This window comes from Anguilla rostrata, chromosome 3, assembly GCF_018555375.3.
Source record: "Anguilla rostrata isolate EN2019 chromosome 3, ASM1855537v3, whole genome shotgun sequence".
Taxonomy (NCBI): domain Eukaryota; kingdom Metazoa; phylum Chordata; class Actinopteri; order Anguilliformes; family Anguillidae; genus Anguilla; species Anguilla rostrata.
The window spans coordinates 30,398,722-30,417,028 of NC_057935.1; the positions used below are offsets into that span (position 1 = coordinate 30,398,722).

An 18,307-nucleotide genomic window follows, 5' to 3' on the forward strand; every position below is an offset into this window, starting at 1 on the left:
TGGAATACAGCATGTTTAATTTGTGTTAGCTAAGGTAGCCAATATTTTTTTATTGTAACTTGGTGTAATTTTGATAACAGTCCTTTTAATGGCAAGCCTAGATTTTGGAAGTGTTAATGACTTGTAGTGCTTTGTATGTGTGAGTATTTTTTTTTACATTGAAAACCTGTTTTTTTCAGATATCATTTCTTTATGCTAAGTGTTAGTTATGAGAAAGTGATAAGAGTAATGCCTATAAATGTAGAGTATGAGAAGTATGCGTACACATACATACTGTACATGCAAACACGCATACAGCATCGGCAGTTCCGGATGTAGACTGGTTTGATTGGGAGGCAGAGCGAGATTTTGCGAGAGCAAAGCACATAATTTCTCATGTGTAGCGCAGTGGTACTGGGTATAAAAATGCGAAGTAACCCTTTAAGAAACGGTTGTGGATTATGGCTGTCCTTGTGTGAATTTGTACAGTCTGATCAACATGTTACTATTAAATGCAACGCGACAAAACACAACACAAACACAAACAGGTCATTCAGCCCAACACTGCTCGTCTATTCCTACCACTAAACTGTACTTAATGCTTAGTTTACTTACAGTGTTAGATACTATCTAGCTTTTATCAAGCCGGGCCTTGAATACCTCCAGTGTTTCTGCCTCCACTACATGTCCAACATGTTTAGTACTTTCACTTTTCTGTGTATGTAAAATAATGCCTGTGACAAAGGGTGCGGTGGCGTAAGTATAATATAGGCTTGCACCATCAGAAACGCAACAGAAATCCCCCCAGTGTATGTACTCACTGATTTGATAGCCATCCAATGAGCCTTCATTGACAAAATTATCAGCAAGCTCGTTTCATTTGAGCTCCCTAGGTCACAGCTTGTGTACCCTTCTGTCCTGCTCCATTTTCTGTTATTTCGTCTGAGATACACTTTTAGTGTTTCTAAGGTTTATACGGCATTTTGATAAGTTGTAGGTAGGACTCCTCTTCGGTATTTTCCTTAGCTAGATCACTGACCTTATGTGAGAATTTGAGAAGGAGAACTAGGTAACAATTGTGACAAATGGGAACACTTGACAGTGGAGAATAGCAGCACATACGTATTTCCCAGAAATATTTGCATATCAGAAAATAACAGTATAACGAGAGAAATGACGACAAGTGATGAAATTGAGGTATTGAAACAATATGTTATCAGCAGGATGGGCATGTAGGTGAAGTTTGACACGATCACAGACTAGTGCAAAGAAAACATAGTGACCATGAGCAAGATGAGTTTCCTTATTGAACAGTATATAAAACAGACATTACAGGCATTTAGCAGATGCGCTTATGCAGAGCGACTTACACAACTTTTTAGATAGAATTTACATTGCATCCATTTACACAGCTGGATATATACTGAAGCAATGCAGGTTAAATACCTTGCTCAAGGGTACAACAGCAGTGTCCTACCCAGGAATCGAACCTGAGACCTTTAGGTCACAAGACCAGTTCCTTACCCATTATACCACACTGCCGCCCTGATGGCATATGTAGTTGTTCAAGGAACGTGTGAAATTACATAGGAAAACTGTTATACAAATGTACTTTTCTCACATAGACTACTAGTTATAATTATAAATAAGTCATGTTTCTGAATTGAATGTTTTTAATCGGTTGTTGCAGACAGTACGTAAGTACTAATTGTTTGTCTGTGGGTCGATGGACAACAGGGCGAGGTAGCATGAATGTAGAAACATGGCATTTGCTGATAAAGTAGCCAGGTAAAGAAATATAGTTAGAAACCATATTTTAACCTAGAAATGCCACAGTGGTCAGCTGGTGTAACTTTTTAAGATAAAAAGTCAATATATGTGCCGTCATGAAATGCATGTGGCTGGTTATGAGTGACTTTTGCTAATCATTTGCATTGAAGATTCTGATATTCTGATAAGTGCAAAAGCAATAGTTCAAAAGCAATAGACAATTATTAGTTAGTGAATGTAAGTGTAAGAAAATGTTAGAGTAAGAAATTAAAGATTTGCCTGAAGGCAATGCAGGATTCGATCGTCCAACCTTGTGCTTTCCAGTCAGTGACGTTACCAGTGCACCACTGTCTTGGTTAAATGTGCCTGTGGTTTTAAAGAAGACAGGCTAGTAAGCACAGCTGAGCTCCGGTTGTATCCATATGGCCTGGCTATATTGTAGCCGGTTAACTGAACATGTAGATGTTATGTCATAATACAGTCTATACGTTCGGTGAAAGACCGGGTAGATATGGTGTAAAAGCAATAGTTGAAAAGTAATATACAAATATTAGTGAGGAAATAAGCATGTATAAGAAATGAAAGATTTGCCCCAGGAGGGCTTTGACCCCGTAACAATCCATAGACAGCAACATTACCACTGAGCCATGAACTGACTAGCTGTCAAGACTGGAAATTTTCTTGGGGAAAAAATATAAGTCCATTTTGCGTGTGTATGTGACATTTTGATTGTCTGGTGTAGGTTAAGGATTGGCTGGTGTCCAATGGGGAGACATTGTTTCTGGGCTTACAGCATTAAGGTGATGTAATCTGGCAGGAAAAATAAGAAGATGGAGAAAATGCAAAATCCCCTAAAGTTTGGGGCTTTATTGTGCGGGCATGTGAAGTTGTTTGTAAATTCTGTCTGTAGAAATGGGGTCAGAAGGTACAGAAATGAATGTTTTAAAGGGCTGAGAGTCTGTGGGCATTGTGGTTATTTCTGTCATAGGAAACCCTGAAAAGTGGCAAACACTGTGCTGTATATGTATGGGGCATGCCGCCCCGCCAAGGCGTAACTTGGCGAAATGGCATACTTGCATACCTGCCATCCCAATACAAAGTGACTTTTGGATTTCTTTATTGTTTTACAAAATGTATATGTCCCGCATGTTTACTATGAGAGACCTCTGTAGGATCACGGTTTGGTCATTTTGGTACAGATGTAATTTTTATGTCAAACTTTGAACCATATCTGTACTGTGCATACTTTTGGAGATAATGGTTTATTTAAGACAGGGAATTCTTACAATAATTCCTGGGTTTTAAGACTTGTACATGCCTGTTTTTATGCCTTCGTGATGGCACAGCCATGGCCGGAGACATTATGTTTTCGGGTTGTCCGTCCTTCCTTCCGTCCGTCCTTCTGTCTGTCCATCCCGTATTTTATTGAAGTCTTTAATTAAGACTTCATTTGAGCAAAAAAAAAAGATTTATCAAAGCAAGCCCAGTTAAGTTTTTAAATCATTTTAAAGCCTTTCTTGAAATGTATCAGCAAACTGTTTTTAGTTACACTTCAACATGGAGGATTATTTCAACAATTGCAAGCCCTTTGACCTCTTTCTCCAGATCCAACCATAATGGATACTCTGAAACATAAATGCTTTTTGGAGGAGTTGCTGTTTTGGACCATAAAGTATGAGTTTCCACAGAAGATGGTTACATTTTTACTGAACATGTTGCCAGATCAAGACTATAAGGTATGTTTGCAAGTTTACCTGCTGAAATGCATACTGACTTGAAAATGATAGCATGCGCTTCTTTATGCAGTATTGCTGTTACAGAAATGCATGTTATAATTTTCGCATTGTTGAATGTATACTAGTCCTGAATGTATAATTTTAATATCTACTGCATGAAAACCAAACACTCCTAAGGATGTCCTGTGCTCAGCAACATTAAATGAATAGCATTTTAGATTTCTGTCTTTGTAATTATGAAGAAACACAAAATAAGAAACTGATACATTCTGACATCCTCCCCCGCAACCCATAACTTGAATAACACTGGAGTGTGGCAATAATCGTTGTGTCAGGCCTGCACAGACATGAGTCAAAGAACAAAACTTGATATGCAGCTCAAAATAAGCACATCAGCCTCCCAGCAGCTTGAGACCTCCATTTTTAGCAAGCGTCTATTTGAAGTAATGCTCTAAATTAATTTTGTTGTTAGTTAAACACATTTTAACTGAATTCCGTCAAGTTATAGCACATGCTTCCTTGTTTCCAGATTGCCTTCACCAAAACATTTGTTCAACATTATGCATTCATCATGAAAACGCTGATGAAAAGCAATGAATCAGACACTATGTCCAACCGCATAGTACATATCAGCGTGCAGCTGTTCAGCAATGAGGAGCTGGCGCGCCACATGACAGAGGAGTGCCAACTGCTGGACATTATGGTCACAGTCCTCCTCTACATGATGGAGAGTTGCCTTATCAAAAGTGAACTTCAAGGTGAGCTGTGGGTGGATGCATGACACAGACATTTTCCCAATATACAGACTTACCCCTTTAGACTTCTGAACTCCTTGACAAAAACAATGTATGCCTGGAAGCAAATGAAGACCGAGACACACCTGCTAATTGTGAGTTGCTCTGGGACCCAGGTATTACTGATCACCTGAAGTCTTTTGGATCCCTGCCAGCTGCCTGTCCCTCTTTAGACAAAGAGTGTAATGTGTTATTTAAACCAAACTGAACACAAAGGTTAATGTACAGTTGGAATACAGTGAAATAATTTATTCACAGAAGTGACAAACTTATTATTGTCATGTTTAATTTCTGGAATGACAGCACTAAAGCTAACTGGCTAGCCTGTTCTGATCATTACAAGCATTAAAATATAAAAAATTCCTCTATGTTACAAACATGCATCATGGAAAGACAAGTAAAGAATGAGGAAGTCACTCCTGTGCTCTCTGTTGCAGAGGTGCAAGTGACAGACATACCAACATCATGTTTAACAGAAAGACAAATGTGTATAAAAGGCATAAAAGCTATAATATGACTGTTTTCATTTGCTAGCTGAGCATAACTATATAACTGGTAGCTTTGTTTTGTGGCAACAGCTGGCGAAAGTGTTGGTACACTACTGTTTGGCGTAGCAACACTTTCGCGGGGTTGGTAGCAGGTTGGTTGCACGTGTGAGAAATAGCTGTTGTCATCCAGGTGGAAACAGGAGAATTTGAGTCATAGGGCCTACATGCTGCATATAGAGGTTGTGATATAACAAATTAAAAAATACAATGTATTTAAATTTGTCCTAAAACGGGAAAATTCGGCTGAATGTTGACCCTGGGAAGACACTGCGTGAGCGCAATGAGTTTGAGAGTCTCCTGGGTCAAAATTAGGAGGTTTGGAACGTATGGTAATTAGAGAGTGAGTCATCAGTCACAATCCTGGCCAGTTTGCTCTCCTTATACATTCTCAGTTGGAATAGTCTCATTCTTGACCCATTGAGAAAAAAAGTTACAAGCTGTGGGAATCCTTTAGCATATGGTTTTTGACAAGTATGCTCACACTGGTGAAAGAAATTTGCCACCAGGCAGTAGCTACTCATTCCCATTATGTGTGATGGCAGAGTGGCTTTGTGAGCCCCATAATGGATTGAACTAGCAGAAGCTGGCAGTACTTTACTCTCCCTGAGAAAACACTATGATGGACTCAAATTAACATGCCACTTAATAACATTACTTCATCTGTTTTAGGCTTTCAAAACCTCCTTCTCTCATCACTGCTTTTATGTACAACTGTGTAGCACAGCCCCCTTTCTCTTTTTTTCAGATGAAGAGAATAGCCGCCATGTGGTGGTAAACTGTGCAGAGGCTCTACTGAAAAACAACACATACTGGCCTTTAGTTAGCGATTTTATTAATATTCTCTCACACCAAAGTGTAGCAAAGAAGTTCTTGGAGGACCACTCCTTGCTCATGCTGTGGATGAGCTTTGTGTCCTTCTTCCAAGGTAAGTATTCCTGGGAATTTGCCTTACTCTGATCAACCCCCACTTTACCGAAGCCCACATGTCTGAGCTGTGCCTTTGTACAAATCCATGGATTTGACTGCTACGCAAAACAAACCAGCCATTTTTTAGAGGTGTGCAAATATTTTGGTGTGCAAATAAAATGGTAGCTGAAGAAGACAGAAGACAAGCGTGCCAGAGAAGTCTTCAGGCAGCAGAAATGTCATTCACACACTACTTGTCTCCACATCCCCCATTATCATATAAATAACATATAGGCAGTTTAAAAAGGTGAAGTTTAAGTATGCCACATGTTCCTTTTATTGAGCTTAGCTGATTGATTGCTCCAATCTGCAGTACTGAATTTGTCAGCTCCCTTTACACTTAAAACATTAAAAACAGGAAGTTTTTCTCTTTATCTTAATTTGTTCATCTTGATCGATTGGCAGGGGTTTGGATATTATGTGGTCATCACAATGAAGTAACCACCCTGATCTGGCCTTGGTGTTGTGTACTGGCTGTTTTAGGTATGAACTTGAACAAGAGGGAGCTGAATGAACATGTGGAGTTCGAGTCCCAGACTTACTATGCAGCTTTTGCAGCAGAGCTGGAGGCCTGTGCCCAGCCCATGTGGGGGCTCATAACCCACTGCAAAGTCAAAGTAAGACCACCCACCCATTGCCATTTACAGAACCATTTCAATTGTCTCTACCCCAAATCATGCAGATTGTTTGCTGAACAATGTGTTTTGTTCATTGATTTTTGTAGTTTACTTTATCTCCTTTAAATTAGAGTAGTTTAGATGTTTACAACTTAGCTGCTATATGAAGAGCCAGTGTGTGATTTGTTCATTGTTTAAAAAAAAAAAAAGAAATTGTCGCTAACTGTGATTTAACGTTTGTTCTTTTGTGTAGGAAACACAGGAGTACACAAAAACGGTAGTGCAGTATTGTCTGGAGGCTTTGCAACTGTGGTTTGATTCAATTGGCTTTGTGGATGAGGTACATCTTATTACATATGAATTAGTGTTTACATAAGGTGTTTATATAACCATTTGCAGTCATATGAAATGTCACACAAGCAAAACTTGTTGTCATTTTCTTTTCAGCCAACTCCCAATCAAGTGACATTTCATCTGCCTCTCCACCGCTACTATGCCATGTTCCTGAGCAAGGTCAGTACAGGTGACTAGAGGTCTACATAGGTTCATTGTCTTCAGGTTAGACCCATGGGTTCCTTCCATGAGCCGGATGTGCATAAATGAATGGAAATGGACCCAAACCTGAATTGACCCCCTGGTAACAAAACTTGAATCTGAACAGCCCCGCACATGACCAGACATTTTCCTCTGCGTTCTGTACCTAGTCTGACCCATGTAAGAGGCACCTGCCGACAAATAATTCAGTGCTTGAGTGTCTAATATACAAATAACTGGACATAGGCCTACTTTTAGATTATCACTGTAAAGATGTCATAAATATGGCACTTGAGAGGTGACACTGTTTAGCTGTTCTGAAAACTGTGTTTAACATGTTCAAAAACTCAGTTGGGGAGGATTTCAAGGAGCATTGAGCTCAGTCAGTGGTGACAGGTGGTGCAGTTGAAGGTAAGGCAGCCTAAAGAGAGGCAACCAGGGTCAAGGAAACCACTTTTTCATTTCCATGGTTTCTATGGGCTCCTGTTGAGTGGATGCCCTTTTGTTGTGAAGCCTGCAAGATGTCAATTGCCAATTAGCATGAGTAATGGCAAACTGGCTCACAGTAATTGAATAATTATGGCACTTGCTGTAGTGCTTGCTGTGCTGTCCTGATTTACATTTTTTGAAAGGTTCTATCTTGATTGCATTTAACGCTTAATCTCCCTAAGGATTGTGTGAACTGAGCTAAGCTTGTAGTTTGCTGATTTGCAATTGGCTGACAACAAGTACTGTATGAACTGTTGTCATGACCATGGTGCATCTTAGTCTCACTAAACTAAAACAGTAAATGCAACCATGGAAGTTTTCTTTTGTTAAATAAAATGAAAAGTGGTCCGGTGTTCATGGGTTCTCTCCACTATATATGAGAGACCCACAAATTTGTACCCAGTCCTGCCTCAGTCCTGGGTCGGGTTTTGGGTTATTGGGGTTTCAGGGGACACATGACCACATCTGCTGCCTGCTTCTTAGAAAATTTTACTGTAACCACAAGAAGAACACATTCTGTGGAGTGGTTTGGTGTAGAAATACACAGATAAGTATGTTCTTGGTCAAATAATCCTACATTTTCCTAGCAAAACTGGAAGCATAGATTAATAAAAATGACTCAAGATTATGTCTCTGAATAGAACTAAATCACTGGTGATTTCCCTCAGGCGGTGAAATGCCAAGGGCTGGACTTGGATAGTCTCCTTCCGGATCACGAAATGCTCATGAAGATCATGGTCCACCCTCTTCAGATTCAGGTACACTCCTGGAGGACCATAATGCAAAAAAATTCATTTGCTTTTGTTATCTTTGTCTTACTTTCACTTCCAATTATTTCACTTACTGGTTTTCTTTTGCCGGTATAAAATCTTTTTTTTTTTTCAACCTACTTTTTGCCTGGATTTGCCATGGGGGATGGGGTTTCGAAGAGAGAGGCATGAGCAGCATAATTGCCAATGTGGGGACATCAGAAATGGGGGATTTTCTGAACCAAGGTGGGGTGGGGGGGTATCTGGGGGTTCTTCCACTGAAAAATTCCAGTTTCAGGATATTTGTTTCCTGTATTTTGGTTAATTCTTTGGTATGAAAATATCAAATCAATAAAAACATTCATTTAATGCTTTTAATTGAAAAATAAAAAAATGTAAAAAATTTGACCCAGTTTGACCCAAACTGAATACAAGTGTTTATATACGATGACATTATCTCTTCACTGGATTGGCAAAATTTACTATTATCATGTTTAACAGAAGGAAAAATGGCTGTAAAGCTAGGTTTAGCCTGTTATACAAATTACTAATTATATAAAATGTAAATTATTCCTCTAAAAATATACTTTATGTGAAGACAAGGAAAGAATGAGGAAGGCACTCCTGTGCTCTGGGTTGCAGAGGTGCAAGCAACATATTAACATCACATTTAACATAAGGCGTGTTTGAAAGATTAACGTGAAAGCTCAAATACAGCTATTTTAATTAGCTAATTGTGTATAACATTACATTAAAAAAACGGAAATGGTTTGCTTTGCTCCAACAGCTGGCGAAAGCTTTGCTTTGGCTTTGAATTGCCCAGATCACTAGCTAGCTACAGCGAATTCATGTTGTACTTAGAAATGTTTGGTATTGCTAACACATTATCTAGTCAGTGATTTCTCACCTCTGCAATGTTACCACTTCTGAGAAAAGAAAACTTCAAAACTAGAGAGCCAGCAAACCCATAGTGCATTATTCTGTGTTTGTAGATGAGGGTCATTGCCTTCGTGAAATGAATAACAAAATGGTAAGCAATTGTGAAATGGGAACCAAATGTGATTTTTAAAGGGGAATTCCACCATAGAATTAACTTTTAATTGTAGAACAGTTGCTGTTCTCCTGATTAAAATGACCTTGCAGCCAGCTCTCTAACTATAGTGAATGCAGCGATATAGCCCCAAACTACTACGCATGCTCCAGGTACCTGCTTTACTAAAGAATACAACAGGTGGGCACTAGGGTTGCATCTGTTTCCGTTTTTGCCGGTCCAGTCCGGTGTATGAGCTTAAACTGGTTTGATTATTATGCGAACCGAATGAACCAGCATTCGTCATTGAGATGTTCTGGTGAATTAAAAAGTAGCCTACATCAGCAACCTGTGCCGACGGCGCTAAATCCAACTTGTATTGCATTAGTAATAAGCAATATGACAACGTGATTAACATAACATTATGTTTGTTTATAAACGGAGCCATTAGTGTCTGAGTGCAAAAAAAGAGAGAAAAAAATAGAAGATTGACAGGCCGTGCGCAATTTAGTGCCAAGGCCGGCAACAAGGATATCAAATTTCAGTAGACCAATCAAAGGTGGGTGGGGGAAGACGATGCGCATCGTGTGTTGTTTAGCTACGAGAAAGTTCAGGTGTTTTTTGGGATGATGAGATGAGACATGGCAGAGTTAGTGTCAAAGAAAATGAAAATTGCGCCAATATGGCAACATTTTGAATTCAAAGCCGACGAAAGCGGTGCCGCTACACTGTCATTCATGGGCTCTCATTATGTTCTGCCACGCCAATTTTAACCTCTTAGCGCAAAGCCCCTAGTGGTCGGGAGATTACTAAACTCAAGCATCCGAGTTTCATCTACAAAACACCCCCCACCCTTGACATAATGGGCAATATTGTCTATCTTGGCATTCATAAAAATATTCTTTCACCACTAAAAAATAATATTCCGTCATAGCAACAAGATAAACCTGAAAATAGCCCTAAGATATACCTATACAGCAGTGAAAACGCTGCTCACTGAATAACGAAATAAACGAGAAAAAGTTTTTAAAAATTATACCATGTCATTCTACAGTCAATATCTGGAACTAAATATTGAATAAATATACAATCTTACTGTTGGTTTTACGTGAAGAGATGTCCCTTTTGAGACTGTGTGGTCATACATTGTCTTGGACAATCCGTTTGGGAAATATACGCGCATTTGTGACGCCTGGGTATCTTCCAAAATAGCTGTGCGTAATACCACACCTGTTGTTTACGGCGTCGTCACCCTTTTTAGTACAGTCTGGCTTGATTGACAATTCATTTATTCAGTAGGTGAGAGTATGAGCTTTCTAACGATGTATAACATGTCTAATTCTGCTTTTGGAATAGCGTTTTATAGGTCAGCGTATCAGAAAATATTCTTGGCATCGCATTCACTTACGCATTCACTTTATGTTAGCAGAAAAATACGCTGCACATAATGAAACGTGGTCAACGATATTTCATAATTTCTTGGAAAATACTATTATTATTGAAGACTTCTGGACATAGCTAAGCCATATGTCTACTGATAGACCTAGCTGACATCGTTTTCTGGAGCAAAACAGAAGCGAATAGAACAGTATCATTGATACTGTCTCTGTCTCTATCTACTGAACATAGATGAGATTTCATCATTGCTATGTAAGTATTACTGCTCAAAATATTTCGGTTATATACGTTATTTTTGAAATTGAGTATCTTTAAATAGGTTAGTGGTGTTATATAATGTGGATATTTCACACTGTAATGTAAGCGTTAGATGGTAGTGTAATAGTTTTTGTGAAGCATGCAACGGTTATGAAGTGAGAGTTGGAACATTGCCAAAACGTGGTGGACGGTTGAAAATTGTTTTCATGTCGTCCCATCCCCATTACCCTTGGGAGTAAGGGTAATGCATACCTTAAAATAGGTACTTGGAGCTCAAAAAACTATGGATTGATAGAAAAACAGCTGAAAATGAGTTCCTAAAGTGTAAAGATCAAATGACTGAAAAACTCTTAAAGGAAAAAATTTAGGCAAACTCAATTTTCTTTTGACAATTACGATTCTATAAAAGGAAATTCAGGAGAGGACAAGCTTTACACCTAGACCAATTACAATGCAGCAATCCACAACAGTTTGGAACGAAATAAATAAATTGGGCCCTAGGAGATCAACAAAAATTCCAATGGAAATTGTATTAAGTAATGGTGATCCTGAGAATAAAAAAGAGCTTGTTCTCGGAAAATGGGAAAATGATTTTGCAGACTTTCAGGAAATCATATTCCACCGGTTTTTGATGATACTTCTCTAAAAGATACATGTAATGCAAATTATGAGTTGGAGAAAACCATGAATCATTCTGGGTACATCCCAAATCAATTCTTGAATAATAATATCACACGGGAGGAAGTAAAGTGTGTTGTAGACAGGGCAAAGTTAAAGAAAGCATCAGGGGTAGAGGGAATCCCAAATGAAGTCCTAAAGTCTCCGTCATTACTAGCGGTGTTATGCTGTCTGTTTCAAACTTGCTTTGAAGATGGCATCATTCCTTCTGTGTGGTATAAAGCTATTATTAAACCGATCCCAAAGTCAGCTAAGAATGATCTAAGGGTTCTCCTTAACTATAGGGGCATCAGCCTTTTAAGTACAGTTTATAAATTATACTCAAACATTTTAAATAACCGGTTAATTCAGTACTTGGAAATGACAGAATATCTTGTTGATGAGCAGAATGGATTTAGGAAAAGTAGAGCTTGCATTGATCATATCTATTCAGTATCATTTGTACTTAGAGCCAGAATAGAGGAAGGAAAATCTACATTTGTTTGCTTTGTTGACTTCCAAAAGGACTTTGATTGGGTCAATAGGGATCTGCTTGCCTTCAAGCTTATTAAAGCTGGGATTGATGGTAAATTCTACAAAGCAATTAAAACTTTATACAGTTCTCCAGTCGCCTGTGTAGAGATAAATAGCATGTTTACTGGATGGTTTCCTACTCCCTTTGGAGTCAAACCAGGTGACATTCTTTCTCCAACTCTGTTTGCTTTATATGTGAATGATTTGGCTCAACAAATTAACCTCTTAAGGCACAAGCCAAATTTTGCCAATCCTTGCCCATTTAGGGGGTACCCTATTTAAAGCTTTATAACTCCAGACGTGAACATCACAGAGACTTGAAAAATGGCTTAAATGAAGCAAGACATTTGTACAATTTACAATACTAACACAGATTAGTTTATATTCATAATTTTGGAAGAAATAAAGTGCCACAAATGCAATTGTTTTGACAAAAAATCCAAAATAAATTTGCACTTTTTAAGTTCGCAATGAAATACTGCGAGATTGAATATATGCAGGAGGTTAAACTATACATGTGCTAGGTCAAAAACTTCTTGACCACAAGTTCATAAAATCTAAGGGTGGATATGTAGAACTACTATAGATGTATGAAGCAAAAACTAAGCAGTGTACCCAGCATCTCCAAATCTATCCAAAATGTCTAAATTATGCATTGCTGTAAATCATAACATATCCATGTATTTCACTACAAATCAACTGTTTTGACTCAAGAAAATCACTGTTGCATAATTTTCAAATGGGAATTACAAGCTTTCAGTCGGTACAGTGGTCTAAAATAGCTAGGTGTCCAGAAACATATCCAAAATCTCCAAAATTGAATAAAATGTTTTTTGTCCATTATAAAGCATATAAATGAGCCCCTTATGAGGGTTTAAGATGAAACATTGCTATCAGATTAAAAAAATAATGCAAAAACATTGTCACACAATGCGGTACAGTACCTAAATGTGTAATAATTAACTCGTGTGTATTTCTATACTCTGTACTCTCGTATGTTTTATTGTATGGGGATGAGACAACATGAAAACAATTTTCACCCGTCCACCACGTTTTGGCAATGTTCCAGCTCTGACGTCATCACTGTTGCATGCTTCTCAAAAACTATTACACTTCCGTATAACGCTTACATTACAGTGTGAAATATTTACATTATATAACACCACTAACCTATTTAAAAATACTCAATTTCAAAAAGAACGTATATAACCGAAATATTTTGAACGATAATACTTGCATAGCAATGGTGAAATCTCCTCTATGTTCAGTAGATAGAGACAGAGAGACAGTATCAATTATATTGTTCTATTCGCTTCTGTTTTGCTCCAGAAAACGATGTCAGCTAGGTCTATCAGCAAACATATGGCTTAGCTATGTTCAGAAGTCCTCAATAATAATAGTATTTTCCAAGAAATTACGAAATATCCTTGAACATGTTTAGTTAGGTGCATCGTATTTGTCTGCTAACAGAGTGTGATTGCGTAAGTGAATGCTATGCTAAGAATATTTTCTGTTACGCTGACCTATAAAACGCTATTCCGAAAGCAGAATTAGACATGTTATACATCGTTAGAAAGCTTATACTCTCGCCTACCGAATAAATGAATTGTAAATCTAGTCAGACTGTACTAAAAAGGGCGACGACGCCGTAAACAACAGGTGTGGTGTTACGCACAGCTATTTTGGAAGATACCCAGGCGTCACAGATGCGCCTATATTTCCCAAACGGATTGTCCAAGACAATATATGACCACGCAGTCTCAAAAGGGACATCTCTACACGTAAAACCAACAGTAAGGTTTTATATTTATTCAATATTTAGTCCCAGATATTGACTGTAGAATGACATGGTATCATTTTTAAAAACTTTTTCTCGTTTATTTCGTTATTCAGTGAGCAGCGTTTTCACTGCTGTATAGGCATATCTTAGGGCTATTGTCGGGTTCATCTTGTTGCTATGACGGAATACGATTTTTTAGTGGTGAAAGAATATTTTTATGAATGCCAAGATAGACAATATTGTCCATTATGTCAAGGGTGGGGGGTGTTTTTTAGATGAGACTGCAGGGAGGGGGTGTGTGTTAAATGAACGACGGGAGCGACAATGGTGGGGCTGCGAAACTCCGTTTTCGGCATAGTTGTCATGTATCGTCTACTAATGAAACTGAAACAACGCGTTTCTGTTTTCATCTCACACTTTGGTTGCAGTAGCACCGAATGTTTGAGTTTAGTAATTTAGGCACGCGGGCGTGCCCACCACTAGGGGCTGTGCGCTAAGAGGTTAAGGATGCAAACCTAGGTGTAAGTCTGGAGGATACAACACTTGGCATTTTACTCTATGCAGATGATATAGCCCTTATTGCTGAATCAGAAGTTGACTTACAAAATATGTTAAACCTTGTGAACTTATGGTGCTCTAGATGGAGATTAACAATAAATCAGAGTAAAACCCAGATAATGCATTTCAGGAAAATAGGGTACAGCAAGAAGTACACAAAATATCACTTTTGGACCATCACCACTAGAATATGCTAGTGTATACAAATACCTATGGTTTGCTCTGGATGAATTTATGACCTACGAGGGGGGGATAAAATCCCTAGCGACTTCGGCTGGGAGAGCGTTAGGCTCAGTGATCAATAAATTAAAAGTGTGCAAAGATCTTGGTTATTCAACATATTCACAACTTTATGATGCCTGTGTTTCTCCTGTACTGAATTATGCTGCTGGCATATGGGGCTTTAAAGAATCCAAAAATGCCAATTCTATTCAGAACAGAGCCATACGTTGTTTTCTGGTTGTACATAAATTTGCTCCAGTTCTAGCTATTCAGGGTGATATGGGGTGGGTGCCTGGTCCTATAAGACAAAAGTGTGAAATGGTCCGCCTGTGGAACCGCCTGATCAGTATGCCAGAGGATAGGATAACCAAAAAGGTCTTTCTTTGGGATAAATTACACCGCACCCCATGGACTAAACTTGATGCAATTTTTGAGGAGGCTGATTTACAATATATTTACAGAAATAACTTAAGGTGTAATATTAACATGATTAAATATAAGCTTTTATCCAACTTTGAAGAAAAGTGGTCTAATGATATATTGCTGAAACCAAAATTAAGGACTTATATTCATGTTAAGCAAAAATATGGCCCTGAACCATATGTTATGGCATACCTAATCAGAAGCCAAAGGTCCCTGGTTGCCCAGTTACGAACCGGTATCCTTCCTCTGGCTATTGAGATAGGCAGATTTAATGATGTAATCGAAGAAAAAAGACTATGTCTGTTATGTGATCTGGGTGAAATCGAAAATGAATCCCACTTTATGCTGTACTGCACATATTATGATGATCTAAGAGCACCAATTTTCCATGAAATGTCTGTACGTAATCCTGAAGTGTTTTGGGGGGGGGGATGATGAAAAATTGGAATGGCTGTTTAAGTTTGACGTTTTTAAAATGGCTAACTTTGTCTCAAAAGCCTGGAAAAGAAGGCAAGATGGATTGTTTGTTTAGTCTCTAATGAGGTGTTATTATTTATGAAATGATTTTGAATACGTTGCAAAAACCTGGAACTTGGAAAAGAAGATAAGACGGTTTGGTTATGGAGGCTATACTCTTTTGTACAGGGTATATGTATCAGATATGTGTCTGTAGCATTTTAATAGGTCTAGGATTTACTCTGGATCTGTTATATGCTAAATGTTGGTGTAATATAAGCCCATGTGGGCTGGGCATCCATGTGATGCATGACACAATAATAAAATTAATTAATTAATTAATTAATTCATTCATTCATTCATTCATTCATTCATTCATTCATTCATTCATTCATTCATTCCCCATACAAGAAAACATACGAGAGTACAGAGTATAGAAATACATACAAGTTAATTATTACACATGTAGGTACTGTACTGCATTGTGTGACAATATTTTTGCATTATTTTTTTAAATCTGATAGCAATGTTTCATCTTAAACCTTCATAAGGGGCTCATTTATATGCTTTATAATGGACAAAAAGCATTTTATTCAGTTTTGGAGAGATTTTGGATATGTTTCTGGACCCCTAGATATTTTAGACCACTGTACTGACTGAAAGCTTGTAATTCCCCCTTGAAAATTATGCAACAGTGATTTTCTTGAGTCAGAACGGTTGATTTGCAGTGAAATATGTGAATATGTTGTGATTTACAGCAATGCATAATTTAGACATTTTGGATAGATTTGGAGACGCTGGGTACACTGCTTAGTTTTTGCTTCATACATCTATAGTCGTTCTACATATCCACCCTTAGATTTTATGAACTTGTGGTCAAGAAGTTTTTGATCCAGGAGATGTATACTTTAACCTGCTGTATATTTGCAATCTCTCTGTATTTCATTGCAAACTAAAAAAGAGCAAATTCATTTGCCTAGACAGTTTCATTTGTGGCACTTTATTTCTTCCAAAATTATGAATAAAAAATAATCTACGCAAGTATTGTAAATTGTACAAATGTCTTAATTTCAAGTCTCTGTGGTGTTCACATCTGGAGTTATAAAGCTTTAAATAGGATACCCCCTAAATTGGCAAGGATTGGCAAGATTTGGCATGTGTGCTAAGGGGTTAATTGCTTAGCTTGAATCATATGCTTGGGGAAGCCTTCCGCAAGCGTCTCACAATACTTTGCAGGAATTTTTGCCCATTCCTCCTGAGAGAACTGGTGTAACTCAGTAAGATTTGTGCTCGGACACGCCTTTTCAGTTCAGTTCACAATTTATCTATGGGATTCAGGTCAGGGCTTTGTGATGGCCACTCCAATACTTTTCACTTTGTTGAAAGTCTTTAAGCAATTTTGTTACAGCTTTGGAGGTATGCTTAGGATCATTGTCCTGCTGGAAGACCCAGTTGTGACCAAGTTTTAACTTTCTAGCTGATGTCTCGAGGTGTTGCTTCAATATATCCAGAGTATTTCCTTGTTCTTCCTGATGCCATCTATTTTATGAAGTGCACCAGTCCTGTGACCTCACAAAACACATTTTTGGCCTTAACTCAATTCATACGCTAATTATGACAAAGTTTCACAGCCAGGAAAAGGAACCAGGGAAGGAGTGAATTATCACATGCATGAAGCCTTGATGAAGTGATGACATTTTATATCCAAACTGGCTATTGGTTGGCGGAGGTATACAACCGCGAGGTGGTATTTCTAGTTTTACATTACATTTGGAGTTGAACCTGTGACCTTTAGGTTACAAAACCAGCTTATATCTCAGGAACACCTTGAGGGAATTTCTTAAAATTTGGCACAAATGTACACTTGGACTCAAGGATGAACTGATTAGATTTTGGTGGTCAAAGGTCAAGGTCACTGTGACCTCACGTCCGTCCCATACTCTCGTGAATGCGATATCTCAGGAACGCCATGAGGGAATTTATTCAAATTTGGCACAAACGTCCACTTGGACTCAAGAATGAACCGAATAGATTTTGGTGGTCAAAGATCAAGGTCACTATGGCCTCTCAAAACACGTTTTTGGCCATAACTCAAGAATTCATACACTAATTATGACAAAGTTTCACACATGTCTAATAGGATAAAATGATGAAGTGATGACATTTTATATACAAACTGGCTGCTGGTTGGTGGAGGCATACAACCGCGAGGCGGTATTTCTAGTTTCATGATAACCTGTGCCTAAAGCAGTCATGCTAACCTAAAGTACCTTATAAATTAATTAAATGGAACATTTCATTTATATAGCTCTTTTTCAGATGCTCGAAGTGTTTTACTGTGATGAGGGGGAACTAGCCTCAACCACCACCAATGTGCAGCACCCCCCTGCTGACCACACATCAGCAGAGGTGGAGAGGGAGAAAACAATTTTTTAGGCATTAAATTTGCAGATGATTAGGAGGCAGATTGAGAGAGCCTAGCCAGGACACTGGGGAATCCCCTACTCTTTGTGATGAGTGTCATGGGATTGTTAATGACCACAGTGGTTTAATGTTGCATCTGAAAGATGGCTTCTCCTACAGCACAGTGTCCCCATCATTGTTTATGTCAAACTGGGGATTTAAAAAGAAGCAGCAGGCTTGGGGCAGTTATTGCTTACTTGGCTAAATAACTTAATACATAAAGAGAAGCAAGGACCTGCTTTTTTGTTAGTTTTAGGTGTATTATTGTAATTGCATGTTTGTGTTTTGTTGTACTTTTATGTAATGTGTAAAATTGACAAGGAGGTGAGTATGAGCAAAATTATGT

General features: G+C 38.3%; 1 protein-coding gene across 5 annotated transcripts in view; it reads left to right on the top strand.

Moving 5' to 3' along the window:
- ubr3 (ubiquitin protein ligase E3 component n-recognin 3) overlaps positions 1-18,307 on the top strand; it is a 412,017-nt gene that overhangs the window by 66,433 nt on the left and 327,277 nt on the right. For all 5 annotated transcript variants that reach the window (XM_064329864.1, XM_064329859.1, XM_064329863.1 and 2 more), the window contains 7 exons: positions 3,355-3,485; positions 4,015-4,243; positions 5,573-5,752; positions 6,277-6,410; positions 6,664-6,750; positions 6,858-6,923; positions 8,102-8,191. In XM_064329864.1, coding sequence (XP_064185934.1) covers positions 3,355-3,485; positions 4,015-4,243; positions 5,573-5,752; positions 6,277-6,410; positions 6,664-6,750; positions 6,858-6,923; positions 8,102-8,191 — 917 coding nt within the window. The remainder of the gene's footprint in view (positions 1-3,354; positions 3,486-4,014; positions 4,244-5,572; positions 5,753-6,276; positions 6,411-6,663; positions 6,751-6,857; positions 6,924-8,101; positions 8,192-18,307) is intronic.